This window comes from Xenopus laevis, chromosome 1L (assembly GCF_017654675.1).
Source record: "Xenopus laevis strain J_2021 chromosome 1L, Xenopus_laevis_v10.1, whole genome shotgun sequence".
Lineage (NCBI taxonomy): Eukaryota > Metazoa > Chordata > Amphibia > Anura > Pipidae > Xenopus > Xenopus laevis.
The window spans coordinates 11,010,625-11,032,930 of record NC_054371.1 but is presented as its reverse complement, the minus strand read 5'-3'; the positions used below and the strand labels follow the sequence as shown (position 1 = coordinate 11,032,930).

The window sequence follows — 22,306 nt, the reverse complement described above, 5'->3', positions numbered from 1 at the left end:
TCCAGGTCAAAACTGCCTGCCGGGTTCTCCTAATTTGGAAAACCGGGCAGGATTCCCTGGAAGTCCCCATAGACGCAAAGATTTTTCTTGCAGAACGACGGATTTTAGTGAAGTCCGACCAATTCGGCAAATTATCGTGAAGTTAGTGGGATTCGAACGATCGTACATCTTACGATTTTTCGTCCGACATCTGTCAGAGAATTGATCGGCCAGGTTAAAAAATCGTTATCAGTCCCAGTGCAATCTATCTATGTTTGCTGGGCAATCAGGCAGTTCCCCTTTGTTTTCCTGGCAATATTGCCTGAAATGTTCTTTTTAGTTCATGGACACATCGTACATTTAACCCATCATTTCGAGATAAACAATTGGATCTTTTAAAAATCTTTACATCTATGGCCAGCTTAAGACTGACGCGCGATTGGGCAATGCATATCATAGCTCTGCCCACCGTCACCACCCCCATGACATCATTCCCAGCGGGAAAAGGTGGCAATCCTAAAAGTAAAGAAATGGGAGAGCAGGGAATTTCAGAGGGAGGGGGGCTGGTGTTTCTGGAGGACGAAAGTGATTCCCAAGGAGTTTCAGGTAAAGAGATTTGAGGAAGGATTGGATGAATATTTTGTTAAATCCTCAAAGGCCCCAAAATCACCAAAGAAACCTAAAGGGGCAACTAATTAAATATAGTTAAATGTAACAGGGAGTCTCTCAGTTAATGATAGGGGAGGTTTAGGGGGAGAAATCATTTGCTTATTAACTATATGGTTTGTATATTTAGTGCATTTAGTTTTTGTACAGAAGATTGTATATTGTTTTGTTTTATAGTTGTGTGTAGGGTTTCACCTTTTCTGGAAAAAAATACAGACCTTCCTATATATTTATCTTTATTGGGATCCACCATCATTTTTAGCGGCCAGGCCAGTAAAGTAGCGGCCTGGTGGCAACCCTAGTCGTGCGTTATGTAACAAGAATTTTATAAATAAACAAAGTTCCCTCCCATTTGTATAAACACACAGCGGCTGATAACTCTTTCAATTTATTGACTAATTCCAATTCAGAGGAATGTTTTTCTCCTCTCCGTGTTTTAGCTGGAATTTCTCCTCACACACGGGATTCATATACTGTGACACATGACTGCACTGAGGAGCCTGGGAGGGAAACACACAAACATAACATGGAATTATAGAGACCCCCAAGGCTTTCTGACAGGGGCTAATAACTGAATTCTCCATGGCAGGAGGGAGAGGATAAATAATTCAGGATCACTTCAGTGTGTCATGTAACAGGCTAGAACTACATCTCCCACAATTCCAAGCTTCCACTTCCTGGAGTCCTGGCACAGCTGTTGCTATGGCTACCCTAAACAACATGGATGCTGGCAGCAGGGGATGTGAATGAAGGAGCTTGCTGGGGATGTAACTTGATAGGATAAAGGGAATTTGCCTACAAACTACACATACACACACACAACTGTGTTTATTCCTAATCGAACAGGACACACACTGTATATCGGGGATTCACAAGTCACAAAATGGCGGTGGAGTTTGAAGAGGAGGCCCTGCAGGAGCTGTATTCTTGGGTGGACAAGATTCCATTATCCAGACCCAAAAGGAACATCGCCAGGGATTTCAGTGACGGCGGTGAGTGCGGTTCTGGAATTTTATGCATCTAGGCACAAAGGGATTGTGGGTAATGTGCTGCAGGGTTATCAGCGGCCAATCAGCAATTTGTTTTGATCAGTCTAATGCGAGCGAGAAAATGAAAGCAGAGATCTGATTGGTTGCCGTGGGTTACTACTAGGGATGCCCTGAATCCTGGATTTGGTCTTTTTCAGCAGGATTCGCATTCAGCAGAATCTTTGTGCCTGGTCGAACTGAATCCTAATTTGCATATGCAAATTAGGTTCAGGAAGGGAAAATCACTTAACTTTTTGGCACAAAAAAAGGAAGCAAAAAAATTTTTTTCTACTTTTTTTCCTTCCTGTCCCTAATTTCCATATGGAGTAGTAATTACTACTCACTGTGTCTATTAGTTCACTACAAATCCCAGCATCCCTTACACACACTTACTTGGGTTCATCATTTGTGGGTGTGGGGGGGAATTAGGAAATTTTTGGAAGGGAAGCACTTCTATCTCATACCTCCCAACTGTCCTGTTTTTCGTGGGACAGGCCCAGTTTTAACAGCTCAGCCCTCAGTCCCAGAATGTTACTGAAATGTCCTGACTTTCACTTTGATCTCCTGCACTGAACAGCCAGAAAAAGATACAAAGTTTCTAACTTAATTGCCTCTTGGCAGAGCCCAGAATATGTGGCAGTTGCACTTCGATACATGTGTAACAAATTAAGATAAGCAACGAAACGATTGTAACAATTCAAGATCAGCAGGTCTCTTGGGGAAACTGTCACTTGCAGCTTAAAGGGCAATTCAGGCAATTTAGCAAAACTCTAATAACACATAAAAACCACAGAAATGTGTTCAAACTTTCAACCTGCCAAATTTTGTGTAATGAACATGGTAAATAGGTGTGTGGCCACAAATATTTTCTATTTCCGAAGTGTTGTGAGTTATGTTATATATACACAGCTGGGGCGACACACTTAGTAGCTGTCGGCCAGTGACACTCCTACAACACAAGTGTGAGTGCGCAAATATTGCCACACCTTGTGGGAATGTTACACGCTGTATATTATTGTTGTGCTCTATCTATCTATCTGGGGGTCTGTGAGCAAGAACTGAACCTCTGAGAGCTTATTGCCCCCTTATTGCCCCTCAGTCTGTCCTAGGAATCCATAATGTGTCCCTGAAAGTGTCAGATTATAATACAGGCAATTGGGCAGCTCTGGATGGATGGGGCCCATAGCAATCAGGAAGATTCTCCTGGCCTGTGTGTAATGCAAATATTAACCCACTGTGGGCACCAATGCTAGACTCGGTTGATCAGTAAGGGTTAAGCAGGCAGTACTTATCGTCTCATAGAGGCCTGGGTGCTCGGGCATCTTCTTGCTGCACTCTATAGGCCACAAGTGAAGCAGACAGGGCTGATTTATGGAAGGCATCACTACACATATAGATTATTAACGTCTAGTCGCTGATTTACATCCCTGTTATATGAAGCCCCCAGACACAGGGGAGACGCAGTGTAAGCAGCATTTATTGCATGTTTGTAAGTCAGGTTTATGTTCCCTTTATGTTTTGTTCCAGTTCCCTTTAAAGGGGAAGTTGAAAAAAACATTAACTTTCAGAAAGACGCTGGCAATTAAATTCTTTGTTTCTAAACATCCCATGATGGGTAGTAAATCATTTCCAGGCTGATCAGAAACACAGACTCATCTTCCCTTGGCTGCTGATGGAGTATATAGTATATCTGATAACAGGCCTGTCTCCAGCGATTCATTATGTATTGCTTGTGTGTATGTGGGGTGTACAGCAGGATCCTGGCAATGAATCTGTATGGGAAATGTATTAACAGCACAGCAGCAGGTAGAACAGAGCTAGTGAGGGGCCACTTCTTATTTTTATATATATATATTTGCAATTAAAGGGTAAATCTATTTAAGATTAAACTGGGACCCATTATGATGAGTAGCCCCCTGAGGAACCTAATCCAGCCCCTCCTCCCCAGTACTGACCCAGTACAGAGCTCTGATTCTCTGTATTTCCTGCTCCTGGGCTGCTCTCTTTCCCATGGTCAGACAGGAACCTGACCCCTTAATAAATTAATCCAGCCTGTCCCCTGTACGTACCTAGGCACAAAGCTAGGTTGTGGGTTTAATGAGTTTCCTATCAGACTAGCAGCAAATAGCACCCCCCTGTTCAATGCACGTCTCACATGTCCAGATGCACAAACAGTGAGGATTATTTTATTTGCACCAAACACTTGTGAATTAAAGGGGAACACTCCACATTATATATACACGCCAGATGCAGATAATCACATGACCCGTGCCCGTGTTTCCTCGCAGTGCTGGCGGCTGAGCTGGTGAAGTTTTATTTCCCAAAGCTTGTGGAAATGCACAACTACGTGCCGGCCAATTCTATCAGTCAGAAACTCAGCAACTGGACTATACTGAACAGGTAAGTGTCTCCTGCAGCCCCACCTGCTGGATAACTCAGGGAATGACATCTGCTCTGCCTTTTAATCTCGATATTGATGTTTAGCCTGGAATGGGATAATACTTTCTATTGGTTACAGATAAAAATACACTATGGAGCTTTTATAAACAACCCTGTAGCCAATCACAGCCTTAGAATATCCACAGATAAAACCTCAACGGATATCAGCCAATCAGAGCATTTACACACTGAGATGGTAACAGAACCAAGTGCCAACTAAATGCCCCTGTGTATGGAACATCCAGCTTATATCTTGTGCTGCAACATTTACGGGATGATCAAATACGTTTAGTAAGCCAATCAACCGCCAGCATTTACTGGTTAATTGTTTAAAAGCAAAAATCGTATTGGTTGCTATGGGTTACTAGACCCGATTCGCAGCAAACAGAGGCATCACGGATCTCTGACCTGACACCCTCTAGCTGGCCATTAGACAGAGTGTTCAGAACCCCCAAATATTTCCCTGGGGAACCTCTATGCTTGTTAAACTCCTGCTACAGTTTTGGGGGTTCATTAGAGTTGATTAGAGTTGCGTTTGAATGCAAAACCCTTTATCTCGTTTGCTGTTTGTCCTGCAGTTCCCTCGAGGCAGGGGAGAAGTCAGCGGCTGCTAGTGAAATGGAATTGGGGGGTGGGTTGAGCGTTTATACGTGAGCGTGTATGTCGGAATATAATTTAGATTGTCCCCCCCAACAGGAAAGTTCTCAGCAAGCTCAGCTTCTCTGTTCCTGATGACGTGATCCGTAAGATTGTCCAGTGCTCCCCGGGGGTGGTGGAGCTGGTGCTGATTACCTTGCGGCAGAAGATCGAGGAGAAACAGAGACTAAATCACATTTCAGCTGATTTATCTCAGGTAATGCACAGCGGGGCCCCCGTCTGTCTGTATTGGGAGCTGCAGTTCATCAGCACTATGTCTGCTCTCATTTCATTTCATGCAAGGACTTCTATTATCCTTTATTTGTACAGCAGCAACATGTTCCATAGCTCATTATACAGATTATACATCATTCCCATCAGCCCCTGCACCAGTGGAGCTTACATTCTAATCATGTCCCTATCACATCTGCAGACACCAGGATCAGTTTTATCAGGAGCCAATTAACCTACTTGTATGTTTGTAGCGTGTGCGAAGGAAATCAGAGAATCGAGAGGAACCCATGTGAACATGGGAAAGAGCATACAAACTCCTTGTAGATAATTGGCTGGAATTCATCTCCTCCCATTGCCCTCCTATTTTATTATAATTCCCTCAGCAGGGGGTGCCGACTAGTGACCAAAGACACATGGTTATTAGGGGTATGGCACTTTATTGGGTTGTGTTTGCTCATAGTCTGTACAGAGAGATACCGTAAAACGATGGCAGCATAGGTATCCCCTGTACTAAGCACAATTCAGCAGGAACAGTCCCTAAGTTTGTTCGTAGACTGTACAGAGAGATCCCATAAAACTATGGCAGCATAGGTATTCCCTGTACTAAGCACAATTCAGCAAGAACAGTCCCTAAGTTTGCTCATAGTCTGTACAGAGAGATCCCATAAAACTATGGCAGCATAGGTATTCCCTGTACTAAGCACAATTCAGCAAGAACAGTCCCTAAGTTTGCTCATAGTCTGTACGGAGAGATCCCATAAAACTATGGCAGCATAGGTATTCCTCTGTACTAAGCACAATTCAGCAGGAACAGCCCCTAAGTTTGCTCAGTCTGTACAGAGAGATCCCATAAAACTATGGCAGCATAGGTATTCCCTGTACTAAGCACAATTCAGCAGGAACAGTCCCTAAGTTTGTTTGTAGACTGTACAGAGAGATCCCATAAAACTATGGCAGTATAGGTATTCCCTGTACTAAGCACAATTCAGCAGGAACAGTCCTTAAGTTTGCTCATAGTCTGTACAGAGAGATCCCATAAAACGATGGCAGCATAGGTATTCCCCTGTACTAAGCACAATTCAGCAGGAACAGTCCCTAAGTTTGCTCATAGTCTGTACAGAGAGATCCCATAAAACTATAACAGTATAGGTATTCCTCTGTACTAAGCACAATTCAGCAGGAACAGTCCCTAATTTTGCTCATAGTCTGTACAGAGAGATCCCATAAAACTATGGCAGCATAGGTATTCCCCTGTACTAAGCACAATTCAGCAGGAACAGTCCCCTAAGTTTGCTCATAGTCTGTACAGAGAGATCCCATAAAACTATGGCAGCATAGGTATTCCCTGTACTAAGCACAATTCAGCAGGAACAGTCCCCTAAGTTTGCTCATAGTCTGTACAGAGAGATCCCATAAAACTACGGCAGCATAGGTATTCCCTGTACTAAGCACAATTCAGCAGGAACAGTCCCTAAGTTTGTTCGTAGACTGTACAGAGAGATCCCATAAAACTATGGCAGCATAGGTATTCCCTGTACTCAGGGCCGCCATTAGAAATCACGGGGCCCCGTACAACAAAATTTTTGGGGCCCCCTGGGCCCCGCCCACACTGACGACCAAGCTCCGCCCCATATCCCGCCCACATCGCAGTTAAAAGACCACACAGACATCAGCGCTAAAAAAGTAACCCCCCCCCCACACAAGTTGTAAAAAGCTATTGATGGTCAGGGCCCCCTTATAAAAAAAATTGGGGCCCCAAAAAAAAAAAATTAAAATTTTTTTTTTTTTAAAAACATTGGTGGCAGGGGCCCCCTGTTAAAAAAAACTTGGGGCCCCAACAAAAAAAAATGTAAAAAAAACTAAAAAATAAACAAACATTGGTGGCAGGGGCCCCCTTCTAAGTTAAAAACAAATTGGGGCCCCAAAAAAAAATTTGAAAAAAAATTTATTTTTTTTTGAAAAAAAAAAAAACATTGGCGGCAGGGGCCCCCTTATAAGTTAAAAACAAATTGGGGCCCCAAAAAAAATTTTGAAAAAAAATTAATTTTTTTTTGAAAAAAAACATTGGCGGCAGGGGCCCCCTTATAAGTTAAAAACAAATTGGGGCCCCAAAAAAAAAATTTGGAGAAAAAAAAATTTTTTTGAAAAAAAAAAAAAAATGGTGGCAGGGGCCCCCTTACAAGTTAAAAACAAATTGGGGCCCCAAAAAAAATTAAAAAAAAAAATAATTTTTTTTTGAAAAAAAAAAAAACTGGTGGCAAGGGGCCCCTTACGAGTTAAAAAAAAAATTGGGGCCCCAAAAACAAAAGTTTTAAAAAAAAGATTGGTGGCAGGGGCCTATAGAATATTAAAATAATACATTGGTGGCCAGGGGATTAAAAAAAAAAAAAAAACACAAACTGGTGTTCAGTAGAATTGAACTCATGGCTTCAGTACTTCAACTTCGCCTCCTTTCGTGACTTCGGGTCTTTTCACCGCTTCAGGACTTCGGCTTCGGCTGTTTTCGTGACTTCGGGTCTTTTCGGCGCTTCGTGACTTCGGGACTTCGGCTTTTTCCGTGACTTCGGGTCTTTTCGTCGCATCGGCTTCGGCTTTTCGGCACTTCCGCATTCGGCACTGAAGAGGCAAGACGTACGGCTCGGGCACTCGTAAGGGGGGCCCGGATCTTCAAAAAAATGCAGCGCTGCCGGGCCCCCCTTCATGCCCGGGCCCGGTACGCTTGTCCCCCCTGTCCCCCCCTGATGGCGGCCCTGACTGTACTAAGCACAATTCAGCAGGAACAGTCCCTAAGTTTGCTCATAGTCTGTACAGAGAGATCCCATAAAACTATGGCAGCATAGGTATTCCCCTGTACTAAGCACAATTCAGCAGGAACAGTCCCCTAAGTTTGCTCATAGTCTGTACGGAGAGATCCCATAAAACTACGGCAGCATAGGTATTCCCTGTACTAAGCACAATTCAGCAGGAACAGTCCCTAAGTTTGTTCATAGTCTGTACAGAGAGATCCCATAAAACTATGGCAGCATTGGTATTCCCTGTACTAAGCACAATTCAGCAGGAACAGTCCCTAAGTTTGCTCATAGTCTGTACAGAGAGATCCCATAAAACTATGGCAGCATAGGTATTCCCCTGTACTAAGCACAATTCAGCAGGAACAGTCCCCTAAGTTTGCTCATAGTCTGTACGGAGAGATCCCATAAAACTACGGCAGCATAGGTATTCCCTGTACTAAGCACAATTCAGCAGGAACAGTCCCTAAGTTTGTTCATAGTCTGTACAGAGAGATCCCATAAAACTATGGCAGCATTGGTATTCCCTGTACTAAGCACAATTCAGCAGGAACAGTCCCTAAGTTTGCTCATAGTCTGTACAGAGAGATCCCATAAAACTATGGCAGCATAGGTATTCCCTGTACTAAGCACAATTCAGCAGGAACAGTCCCTAAGTTTGCTCATAGTCTGTACAGAGAGATATAATAACTATGGCAGCATAGGTATTCCCTGTACTAAGCACAATTCAGCAGGAACAGTCCCTAAGTTTGCTCATAGTCTGTACAGAGAGATCCCATAAAACTATGCAGCATAGGTATTCCTCTGTACTAAGCACAATTCAGCAGGAACATTCTTAGTTCAGGGAAAAAGATTTAAATCCTGTTCTCACACAAATACAGTTATACGTGTGAGTACAAGTGCCAGTGAATGTGCAGCACAGACACAAGGGTGATTATTACAGTAGATAATTCTTTCCTTCTCTAAACCTTTTTGTTCTTGTCTTGTACCCAGGAGCAAGTGCCACACAATAATACAAACACTCACTCCGATAAAGGTAAATTTACTCAACGTATATGTATCGACTATGAACTTCTAAGTACTTTTGGCAGAATTGGAGGTGTTGTGTTTATTTATTTATTCTTATAGTAAATCACAGTTATAGGAGCAATGCCAGGGATTCACTTCCATATGCCCAATCCTCAGCTAATTTACAATTAATTACATACCAGTAATTACCACTCGCCTGGCCCTCTGTCTCAGGGTAAATCTGGGGTTACTCATTCCCTATGTGCCCATCTCATTACCCTCTGACTGGGCAGGGAGCTGATATAGGAATATTTTATTTTATTCACACTCCATGTTTCCTCTAATAAACGGCTCTTGATTATATAACGGCAGGAACAGCCCAGGTTCCCCAATACTGTGACACAGGAATGATTGTCTGCCTCTCAGTCAGCCATGATCTGTGCCATGTTACATCAGTAATAAATAAATCAATAAATACATAAGGTTTTAGTCCTTTTAAGCCAATATAAAGAGCTGCGTGTAAGTAGGATACACATAGAAGCTTCCGTAAAGAGCACAGTGAGCAGAAACTGGCACAGATCGATTATTTAATAATAATAATAATAAACGGCCTTGTCAATCTGATTGGCATGAGAGCGACGCAGAATTACAGGCTTGATACCACAATCCATAGTTAAATCATAGAGTTCCATGTACAGACATAATGTAATATATTCTGGATATTATCTAACATTTTCCTTTCACGTCACACAGGGTATAAAAGCAATGGCACAGAACTCAGCCCGAGACAAGGTGCCAAGGCTGATCCAGCAAGGTGAGTGGGTTGGTTCCACGAGACGTGTCAGTTACGGGAGAGACGGACAAATTGGTCCCTGTTGGGTCTAGCCTATGATTAAGTGCCCAAAAGGCACGAAACGCGTAAGGCATTTGGGATGTTGTTGTTCTAAATAAATACATTTTTTAAGTACATCGTGGAGAGTGATCCAGTTTGTGCCAACCTTTTTCATTTGATATTCTGTCACAGTGTCTTCCTGAGCTGAAGGCTTAAGGTGTGAGCACCTGGATCCCCCAATGCATTGGGTAAGTTAAACCCTCAAAAAATTTACAATTTGGAGCTTCAAGCACTATACAAATTATTTATGTATATAATCCCCGTTGGGTCTATCTTATACCCAATGCAACAGAACAGCACCATCTAGTGTTACAATAGCTGAATGACTTCCTGCTCAGATGTATCTATATATATATATAATACACAAAAGTCATGAATATCTTATAAATGATATCCTTATAAACGGTGAGTTCTGATGTCATCAGTTATAAACGGTAAGTTCTGATGTCATTTCTGTCACATGACTCACTAAAACTTGTGTATTATAATAAATAAAGTACCCCCTGTTGCAAAATATGAGGATATTAGACGGCACCTCGGAGTTCCATGAACTTCGGCCTCATGTTTTTATATGGTCATGAAACTCCTCTGTAACTTATAATATCCTTATATTTTACAAGAGGGGGTACTTTATTCACTATATATATACACAACCACTGGCCTGGTGCACACAGATCACCTGTAACTGCCTAGGTGCTGGTACAAACAAAATAAGTATTAAGCAACAACAAAGTCCGCACTCATCGGTCTTCTGATGAAAAAGAAAAATGTGTTTATTTCAACATTTCGGCTCTTACACGCGAGCCGTCCTCAGCCGAAACGTTGAAATAAACACATTTTTCTTTTTCATCAGAAGACCTTTGAGTATATATATATATATATATATATATATATATATATATATATATATATATATATATATATATATATATATATATATATATACACGGTGGTCTGAAAGCCGGCACTACACGTCTAAAGGTCAAAGTTGCCTGGGTGCAAAAAGCCCAAAAATTAGGTAAAGGAAAGAAGAAGCTCGCACTCACAGGACTCATCAAGTCAAAAAAGGTGTTTATTTGATCCAAATAAACACCTTTTTTGACTTGATAAGTCCTGTGAGTGCGAGCTTCTTCTTTCCTTTTTCTATATATATATATAAGGTAATCTGGAAGCCGGCACAACACGTCAAAAAGTCATAGCTGCCTGGGTGCAAAAAGCCCAAAAATTAAGTAGAGAGATGAAGAAGCTCGCACTCACAGGGCTTATCAAATCAAAAAATGGTGTTTATTCAGTAATGAAAACAACTAACGTTTCGGCTTGCACTCAAGCCTTTCTCAAAGTGCAAGCCGAAACGTTAGTTGTTTTCATTACTGAATAAACACCATTTTTTGATTTGATAAGCCCTGTGAGTGCGAGCTTCTTCATCTCTCTCTCTCTCTCTCTCTCTCTCTCTCTCTCTCTCTCTCTCTCTCTCTCTCTCTCTGTATAGTGTGTGTGTGTGTCTATCTATATAAATAAACTAGGGATGCACCAAATCCAGGATTCGGTCTTTTTCAGCAGGATTCAGATGAATCAAATCCTAATTTACATATGCAAATTAGGGGCAGGGAGGGAAATTAGGAGTTTCACTATATTGCAATATATTTAAGCTGAACAACTACGTCAAAGTCATCCCATATCTGGCCAGTCCTACGCTCAATTTTCATCTGATTCATTAAGAATTCTATTGCTTAATTATACATTTTACAAAGGGACTAAGTTTTACCTGCAACTTACTTGCTGCTTTCAAAGTAAAACTCCCAAACTTGGCTGCCCTTTTATTAGACACCAGTGGGATCACCTGACTATAGCTGGCATAGGACTGGCCAGATATGGGATGAGTGTGACGTAGTTGTTCAGCTTAAATATATTGCAATATATGGACAAACAATCCCTGTGTTGTTTAAAGGGTAAGGCATTTTTCAGTAGCAGTAGCACAAAATGTCTCTGTCTTAAATATATTGATAATGGGTTGAGTGCAGAGGACTCTTGTGTTTGTCTATATATATATATATCAAACAGAATGGAATGCACAACCATTAGTATGCAGAAACCCGGGTGCTAGTCTGAGAAGTATGTAGACAAAATGCAGGGATTGACAGCACTCCAAGGAAATACATCAAGTCAATAATTCAAATGAAATTGGTGATCCTTGGAGGATCACCAATAAATCTCCACTTTCATTTGAATTATTGACTTGATGTATTTCCTTGGAATGCTGTCAATCCCTGCATTTTGTGTGTGTGTGTATGTGTGTATATACCCTTTTACTACTGTATATATATATATATATATATATATATATATATATATATATATAATGCATATAGAGGGACCCACACTGCAAAATCTTGAGTTACGGAATTTTTATTGATTCATCACTCGATGCACGAGTGATGAATCAATAAAAATTCTGTGACACGAGATTTTGGAGTCCGGGTCCCTCTTTAAGCATTATATAACTAAAATTGACCAAGCATCCACAAACGAATATTGACGTAGGAGTGCGGGTACTTACTGGACTTATATATGTATATAAGAAATTGCTAGAACACGTAAAATGCATATAAAGTGCCTGGGTGCAATCAGCAAGCAAATGGATAATTATCCTACAGTAGGCATGCACTCACTGGTCTTATGAAGAGTGAAAGTGGTGTTTATTCAGCAAAAAAACAGCTAACGTTTTAGCTACCACTCTTTGAGAAAGGCTAGAGTGTTAGTAAAGTAAAAATAGCAAACATATTTTTTAATATTTGATTTTGATATTTGACATGGGACTAGACGTATTGTCAGTTTCCCAGTTGCCTCCAGTCATGTGATAAACTTCAGTCACTCTATACTGCTGTACTGCAAGTTGGAGTGATATCACCCCTCCCTTTCCCCCCAGCAGCCTAACAACAGACCAATGGGAAAGTAACCAGATAGCAGCTCCCCAACACAAGATAACAGCTGCCTGGTAGAACAACACTCAATAGTAAAATCCAGGTCCCACTGAGACACATTCAGTTACATTTAGTAGGAGAAACAACAGCCTGCCAGAAAGCAGTTCCATCCTAAAGTGCTGGCTCTTTCTGAAATCACATGACCAGGCAAAATGAGCTGAGATGCACCTACACACCAATATTACAACTAAATACACTTGCTGGTTCAGGAATGACATTTTATATTGTACAGTGAATTATTTGCAGTGTAAACTGTGTGATTTAGAAGTAAAAACTACACCATAAAAATCATGACAGAATCAATTTAATATGTTATATATGCAGGTTATGCCATTATACTGAGCTGTATTTGGAGAGACAGCTAAATTTGTTTTTTATATATATATCCCCTTTCAGAACAATTACATATCCTGCCAGCAAATCTGCTGTAATGCTGTTAGATCCTGTCTAATATTAGTGGGTATAGCTATTGAGTGTATTATTACACAGACATCTCACAGCTCCTGATCTGTTGCAGAACTACAACTCCCAGCATACACTGCTGTGTTTAATCTAATCTACAGCTAACCAGGTGCTCATGGCCAGGGTGGAGGCCAAACCACAAAGTCAGTGTGTCCTCAGATACAAATATAACGCAGGCCCCTTGATCGTTGTCTCTGTGGAATCTGCACAACAGAACTCCTGGCACGTGAGCGCTGCAGGGCAAGTGGGGAATAGAATGCAGCCGGGGGGGATGTAAATATAGTGACATTTAAATAAAGGTCAGGGACTTGGAACCGGCAGGAATACGCGGTAAATGAAATGCAGAACTGCAGTCTCCCTGCAGCACATTACTCTACTAAAACAGGGTACTGCAGGGCCTGTAACCCATAGCAACCAATCAGATCATTGCTGTATTTATGCAGACTGCTCAGAAAGTGTAAAAGTGAACTGCTGGTTGGTTGATATGGGTTATATAGTATATTAAAGGGGAACTATCACAGAAATAAAAATTTAATATAAGCTTCAGCCTACTGAAATAAGAAACGTTCTACATACAACTAATAAAATATTCTCTCAGCATCTGTTTCTCTTCATTCTCTCTTCATGCAGCAGTTGGGTGTCAGATATTCACTGACGGTTAGATCCAATATATCTTATAGGGGGGCTCCTTTTGCCTAGAAGATGTATTAGAGCTCACTCTATTAAACTCACCAGACATCATGTCTCTCTACATGCAGAATTTGTGCAAAAGGCAGTTATTTTGTTAGATTTTGTTTGTGCTGGAATCAGTTATTTGAAAGTTTCTTATTTCAGTATGATGAAAAATTTTCATTTTCACAATAGTTCCCCTAAATAATTCACTTTCATGTTAGAGAAAGCTGCTCTAAAAGGAGGTGGGAAAAGAAGTTGGGTCCCCCAAAGACCTGTTGTTAAAGTGGACCCGTTACCCAAAGAAATTATTCCAAATCCTATTTTATCACATTAGTCAAGCAAAATGAACTTTAATTACACTGTATAAATTATTTGAATCTTGTTTCCATCAGTCTGGGATTTCAAAATTATAACAAGCAGGCAGCAGCCATTTTGTGGACACTGTTATTAAGACAAGTCTTGTATCATCTCAGAATTTGTGCACCAGAATGGGGGACCTGATGTCCATCCCCATGTCCTGGTTACACAATTAAATGGTGAAGAGAACGGGGGGAATGTGGGGAGAGCAGTGACATGTAGGAAGTGCTGAATGGAAAGTGAAAGTAATTGTCTAAGGCTTAGAGGAGGGGCAGACAATATTTGATTGACAGCGGAGATGTTTAAATGAATTTACAACAGCTATGAATGCTTTAATAAAAAATAGAAATTGGATTTCATGTTTAATTTGAAAAGGACTTTTATTATACAGATTTTTGTGTCTGGGTGACAGGTCCACTTTAATCGGGCTTAGTTTTCATGTTGCTGTCAGAACAGTGTTGCTCTGCAGAGCAGAATGCTAGAAATTCTTCCCTTTTCACCCCCAGTAAAACACACCAAGGATACACCCAGGCAGCTAATGGCGACAGCACCCTGCGCTTCCAGCTGGCAGAGAAAGAACAAGCCTTGATCTTATCCCAGGAGACTATTGAGGTGAGGCTTCTGCAGTCACACAGAGCAATGGAGAGCAGGACCAATGGCAACCAATGTTCACCTTCAAACAACTAGTTGGTTTCAGATAGATCACCAGAAATAACCACTTTTTCCAATTACTTTCTATTATCCATGTCTTTTTCTAATATTGAAGTGTAAAGTGTCATTTTTCACCTTCTAAAGCAGCTCTGGGAGGGGGAGTCGCCGACCCTGTAAACTGTTCTGAATTGATACATTTAGTTGATACATTTGTTATCTTTGTCCCTGCTGAGCAGAATCTCTGGGTTTCATTACAGGCAGCTGTTGGAATTGATACAATAGTTACTGATACTCCAGAGATGCTGCTGAGAAATGGATCAACTCAATGTTGTAAAATTGTAACAGAATCTGAACCTGAATTACTGAGCTGCCAGACTCAAACACCAGAGACAGGAATATTCAACTCTAAAGGGATACTGTCATGGGAAAACATGTTTTTTTCAAAACACATCAGTTAATATTGCTGCTCCAGCAGAATTCTGCACTGAAATCCATTTCTCAAAAGAGCAAACAGATTTTTTTTTATATTTAAATTTGAAATCTGACATGGGGCTAGACATATTATTAGTTTCCCAGCTGCCCCCAATCATGTGACTTGTGCTCTGATAAACTTCAGTCACTCTTTACTGCTGTACTGCAAGTTGGAGTGATATCACCCCCTCCCTTTCCCCCCAGCAGCCTAACAAAAGAACAATGGGAAGGTAACCAGATAACAGCTCCCTAACACAAGATAACAGCTGCCTGGTAGATCTAAGAACAGCACTCAATAGTAAAATCCAGGTCCCACCGCGACACATTCAGTTACATTGAGTAGGAGAAACAACAGCCTGCCAGAAAGCAGTTCCATCCTAAAGTGCAGGCACAAATCACATGACTGGGGGCACCTGGGAAACTGACAATCAGTCTAGCCCCATGTCAGATTTCAAAATTGAATATAAAAAAGTCTGTTTACTCTTCTGAGAAATGGATTTCAGCAGCACTATTAACTGATGTGTTTTGGAAAAAACATGTTTTCCCATGACAGTATCCCTTTAAACTTAGATATTGGAACAACAGTAAAAAAAATAAATAATGGAAAGTAATTGAAAAAAGTCTTTATTTTTATATGCACTGACCTTGAAAATATATTGCCGATTGTGGACTTTACATTTCAGAAAAAATATCACCCGTTTCTCCAATATATCATCTTTTAATATCATTCATTTATACTTTTTCCTGTGCCTTTATATTTTTTTTATACTTTTATAATACCTGTGATTTCTGTACCTGGAAAACCAGAAGTCTGGCCAAAATCCGAGTTGCACCCCTTGCCCTGCTAGTTCCTCCACAGAATAGAATCCTCCATAAATCTGGGAAGCTGTAACTGAATGTTGTCCCTTCCTCTCAGATTCTGCAGGCAAAGTTGCGGCGACTGGAGCAGCTCCTTCAGTTGAAGAACGTCCGGATTGATGATCTGACCCGGCGACTGCAAGAACTGGAGAAGAAATGATCACATTTATATAAGTTTATTTCCTTTTTATATCATTATATATGGGGATATGTTTGCCGTGCTGCTTATTTAAGGTTTTATATGTGTATATATATATATATAGGGTTGTATATACCAAAGGACAGTTATACACTAAAACAACATCTAGTAGTCAGTCAGCTCTTTGTGTAACCATTTCCCCAACTGCCCCTTTCTCTGAGACTCCAGCAAAGAATGCAGCACGACTGGCAGTGCAGAAAGGCTGTGGCCCCAGAGTAGGTTATTAAAGGATAAGTAAACCTTAAAAATAAGTGTAATGTAAAATTGATGAGGGTGCTGTTCAATGTACATTCAATATATATTTTTTTGAATTCCAAGATATTAAAGGATACATGTACAGTCAAAGGAGAACTAAAGCCTAACTAAAGAAGTTGGTAGAAATGTTGTACATGATGTTTTGTGCTTCTGTACCAGCCCAAGGCAACCACAGCCCTTTAGCAGTAAAGATCTGTGTCTCCAAAGATGCCCCAGTAGCTCCCCATCTTCTTTTCTGCTGATTCACTGCACATGCTCTGTGCTGCTGTCACTTACTGAGCTTAGGGACCCACTCACAATATACAGTACACATAGAATAGAAATGTCACAATATAAGGCTGATTAGTAATTAATACACATAATTACTACATGGCAGCACAGAAACCAGTACAATTAGCATCAGAATTGAATAATCAGCAAACCTGTAGCATCAGCTTATATTACAGCCAGGGAAGCTCATTTTCTGCTGGATAATTAGTGACGAGCCCTAAGCTTAGCTTCTCAACAGCCAATCAGAGCCCACTGAGCATGTGAGTGTCACAGACACTTTCCAAGATGGTGACCCCCTGTGACAAGTTTGAAGTCCTGGATCATTGCTGCTATTGACAAGCTCAAACTTTAGCCATAAGTTTTGTATATAAAATATGCCATTTTTCGTCATATTCATTATTAGAGTTTAGTTTTAATTTAATATGAATGAATTGTGTTACAACAGCGCCACCTGCTGGTCATTTTCCCACCAGTCTGACCACCAAGTAGTCAAGGAAGTTGTCAGGAGAAAGAAAGAGGCTGCTCTGATGTTCTTCTGCTTAGAAAAAATAATTAGAAACCTCTCTGAAATCTTTCCTAAGCAGAAGAACATCAGCCTCTTTCTTTCTCCTGACAACTTCCTTGACTACTTGCTGGTCAGACTGGTGGGAAAATGACCAGCAGGTGGCGCTGTTGTAACAAAATTCATTCATATTAACAGCACATGTATCCCTTAATATCTTGAAATTAAAATAAAATAAATAATGAATGTACATTGCAAAAGCACTTATAATAGTCCCCTCATCAATTTTACATTGGCTTATTTTTAAGGTTTACGTATCCTTTAAGCAGCTGCCCAGAGCCCTGGATGCCAGTTGTAGTTGAACTGGTACATGCACACTATACACTGGCACTATGATGAGTTCAATTAAAGATCTGTCATTTAATAAATTTATGTTCATGTTTTTTAGCATTTCTAAAGTGGATTCTCCTCTGCTTGATTATCACTCTTTAAAGGTCCCACACACCCTCGTTATAGACATTTCTTCTGTGTGTGTGTGTGTGTGTGTGTAGCTATGGGTGGGAGTCGGGGGTCGGGGTCTGAATTCATCCATTCATTGTCAGGTGCCCCCCAAACTACATGCACAGGAGATGAACAGATTCACAATGATCACAGACAAACATGCCAAGTGGATTACACGCGTGTAAAACATCTGCTGCTGGAAAACATTATAACATGTGCTCTGCTGCCTGCGGGTGAGGGGGTCGGACACTTCAGGGAAAGGACGTGCATCCGGCCAAGGCCAAATATATCCCTCGCAATTCAGATTGGAAACTATTTCTGTACAAATGATAAAATGGAAATTGATATGAAAATGCTGCGCGGGGTCTTCCGAATCCAACAGCAGCTCTACATACAGTCATGAGTCACGTGATGTCACATATGTGCACTGGGGGTATGTATAATAGGAGGGGAGTCTCTAAACGGCTGTAAATAAGAAAAGTTACCCTTTGGCTACTGGAACTAAGTTTGTTTTGATAACTGCAAGAAATGTAGTACTTAATATGTCCCTCACCCTGCACCCCCTCCTATTAATATGAACTGAATCCTGTCTAGTTATACAGGGAACTCTGAGTATCACTCATGTATAATAAGGGATAATGTACCCCCTACTGTAAATGATAAGGATATTAGAAGTCACTGAGGGGTTGTTCTGTGACCATATAAAGGCACAAGGCTACAGGCTGAGTTATACAGGGAACTCTGAGTATCACTCATGTATTATAAGGGATAATGTACCCCCTACTGTAAATGATAAGGATATTAGAAGTCACTGAGGGGTTGTTCTGTGACCATATAAAGGCACAAGGCTACAGGCTGAGTTATACAGGGAACTCTGAGTATCACTCATGTATTATAAGGGATAATGTACCCCCTACTGTAAATGATAAGGATATTAGAAGTCACTGAGGGGTTGCTCTGTGACCATATAAAGGCACAAGGCTGCAGGCTGAGTTATACAGGGAACTCTGAGTATCACTCATGTATTATAAGGGATAATGTACCCCCTACTGTAAATGATAAGGATATTAGAAGTCACTGAGGGGTTGTTCTGTGACCATATAAAGACACAAGGCTGCAGGCTGAGTTATACAGGGAACTCTTGAGTATCACTCATGTATTATACGGGATAATGTACCCCCTACTGTAAATGATAAGCATATTAGAAGTCACTGAGGGGTTGTTCTGTGACCATATAAAGACACAAGGCTGCAGGCTGAGTTATACAGGGAACTCTTGAGTATCACTCATGTATTATAAGGGATAATGTACCCCCTACTGTAAATGATAAGGATATTAGAAGTCACTGAGGGGTTGTTCTGTGACCATATATATATTGGATGCAAAGCAATCCTATTGGGTTTAATTGATGTTTAAATCTAGAAACTCCCGAGCATTCTGTATAACAGGTCCCATACCTGCATAAATATACATATGTATATATAAATAACCAAACGCTTGCACTCTAATCCAGTCTTCAGCTGCAGTGATATGAGAGTGCGGGTCCATTAGAATTATATATATATATATTATTAGCAAACACAAGAGCTGACAGAAACATTTACGAGCTGTATATCAGAGAGCACATTGGGCGACACATAAAAATGCTTTATTTTGGTGACAGTGTTCCTTAATGAATGACAAATATAAATCCTGCTTGTTATTGAGCTGGGGGTGATTTACAGCTGTTTATAAGTCAGAATGTGTCTTGTTATGACAGGGGTGACTTTGCCTGGCCATGTTTATATGCAGCCCACGTCGCAGTCACTTGTAACAACATCAAGTCTCTTTCTTTCTCATCAGTTGTGGCTACTGACACTGCCCCTGGGCTAAACACCAGCGTTTGTCTTCACTCACTGCCATAATAATCAGCCTTCTATTATAAACTGCCAGATAAACATGAGGGTATCACATGATGGCTACTCAGGGTTGGCACACATACATACATACATATATACAATCTTTTTCATTGGCTTTGGGGTCTGGGCATGTGCTAAGCCTGCTGGGAACAATACAGTAACAGAACCAATCAGATATTAGATCTCATCATTCTATCTGCACTAGATACATCAAAGCTAGCTGCTGATTGGCTGACACGGGTAACTGCACATTACACAGCGGTCAGGTGACAAAGAGAAAGGGCACAGTTACAGGGCAGCGTGGGGTTTCTGGATGTAGCGAGTGAGACACATCATCTCAATCACCCATTGGTCTGTCAAATTCCTGTCCTGCCGAAAAATAGCAATTCTTTAAAGGGGTGGTTCATCTTCAGGTTATCTTTTAGTATGTTACAGAATGGCCAATTCTAAGCAACTTTTCAATTGGTTTTCATTTTTTATTTTTGATAGTTTTTGAATTATTTGCTTTCTCCTTCCAGATTTCAATAGGGGTCACTGACCCCATATAAAAAAAAAAAATGCTCTCTAACGCTATAAGTTCATTGTTATTGCTACTTTTTATTACTCATCTCTCTACTCAGTCCCCTCCTATTCATATTCAAGTCTCTTATTCAAATCTATGCATGGTTGCTAGGAGAATGTTGACCCTAGCAACCAGATTGTTGAAACTTCAAACTGGAGAGCTGCTGAATAAAAAGCTCAAAAACCATAAATAAAAAATGAAGACCAATTGCAAATTGTCTCAGAATATCCCTCTCTATATCATACTAACAGTTAATTCCCCTTTTAACTCCACTGCCACATTTCACAGTGAGTCTCCCCCCAGGCTGCCACTCTAATGCCCTGTGGGTGCCCATATAGCCCTGATTATTAGTACAGCTTTGGGACCAATTATCCAGAATGCTCAGATAAGGGGTCTTTCTATAATCTGTATCTTCCTACTTCAAAATACTTATCTTTATAGTCAGGCCTCTCCTATCCATATTCCAGTCTCCTATTCAAATCAATGTATGGTTGCTAGGGGAATTTGGGCTCTAGTAACCATATTGCTGAAATTGCAAACTGGAGAGCTGCAGAATAAAAAGCTAAATAAGTCAAAAACCAGAAATAATAAAAAATTAAAACCAATTACAAATTGCCTCAGAATATCACTCTCTACATTACAGTAACAGTTAACTCAAAGGTGAATTACCCGTTTAAGATAAACCAAAATGAGGCCGTATTACTGCTCAGTGTCAGTTTGATTCTCCATGAATCTACCAGTTATTCTTTCCTGTACATCTCCCCCAGCTCTTTTCTAGCCAAGATTCCCATAATGACTTGTTTGCTTCTTCACAGCTCTGATGCTCAGCTGGCTCCTTCTGCTACATTCTTGCTAAAGCCGGAAGCAGCAGTGCAGAGAATAGACAGGTGACTGATTGGAATAAGAGACTGGAATATGAATAGGAGAGGACTGAATAGAGAGATAATAAAAAGCAGCAATAACAATAAATGTGTAGCATTTGTTTGTTTAGATGAGGTCAGTGACCCCGCTTGAAAGCTGGAAAAAGTCTGAAGGCAAATAATTAAAAAAAACTATAAAAAAGAAAAAATGAAGGCCAATTGAAAAGTTGCCTATTGTGTAACATATTAAGAGTTATGATTTCTCTGCCTATAGTAACAATGATTGCAAGTGATTCCCCGGTGTGACAGGAACATTACCCACAGGGTAGCAATGAGGGAGGTGATTATACAGTGTGGGACAGATATGATTGGCTGGACAACTACACACAGAGTCCCATGATGCAGTGCAATATATATTCCTGGCCACTCACATTACTCTCATCTGATGTTTCACATAAAGACAAACAAAATCTCTATGGTAATAAACACGCTGCGTGAGCTGTATGAGCAGCAGGGGATTGTGGGAGTTGTAGTGTAAGACAGAGCTGTATGAGCAGAGGGGGATTGTGGGAGTTGTAGTGTAAGACAGGGCTGTATGAGCAGCTGGGGATTGTGGGAGTTGTAGTGTAAGACAGAGCTGTATGAGCAGCAGGGGATTGTGGGAGTTGTAGTGTAAGACAGAGCTGTATGAGCAGCAGGGGATTGTGGGAGTTGTAGTGTAAGACGGAGCTGTATGAGCAGAGGGGGATTGTGGGAGTTGTAGTGTAAGACAGAGCTGTATGAGCAGCAGGGGATTGTGGGAGTTGTAGTGTAAGACAGAGCTGTATGAGCAGAGGGGGATTGTGGGAGTTGTAGTGTAAGACAGAGCTGTATGAGCAGCTGGGGATTGTGGGAGTTGTAGTGTAAGACAGAGCTGTATGAGCAGAGGGGGATTGTGGGAGTTGTAGTGTAAGACAGAGCTGTATGAGCAGCTGGGGATTGTGGGAGTTGTAGTGTAAGACAGAGCTGTATGAGCAGCAGGGGATTGTGGGAGTTGTAGTGTAAGACAGAGCTGTATGAGCAGAGGGGGATTGTGGGAGTTGTAGTGTAAGACAGAGCTGTATGAGCAGCAGGGGATTGTGGGAGTTGTAGTGTAA

At 40.9% G+C, this 22,306-nt stretch overlaps 1 protein-coding gene across 1 annotated transcript; it reads left to right on the top strand.

Annotated features, from left to right (window-relative positions):
- Positions 1 to 1,172: 1,172 nt before the first annotated feature.
- spef1.L (sperm flagellar 1 L homeolog) lies at positions 1,173 to 16,611 on the top strand. The gene is made up of 7 exons (XM_018227328.2): positions 1,173 to 1,637; positions 3,962 to 4,073; positions 4,809 to 4,965; positions 8,765 to 8,807; positions 9,533 to 9,593; positions 14,650 to 14,755; positions 16,182 to 16,611. The coding sequence occupies exons 1-7, from the start codon at positions 1,529 to 1,531 to the stop codon at positions 16,281 to 16,283; spliced, it is 690 nt and encodes a 229-aa protein (XP_018082817.1). The 5' UTR covers positions 1,173 to 1,528; the 3' UTR covers positions 16,284 to 16,611.
- The last annotated feature ends 5,695 nt before the right edge of the window (positions 16,612 to 22,306 follow it).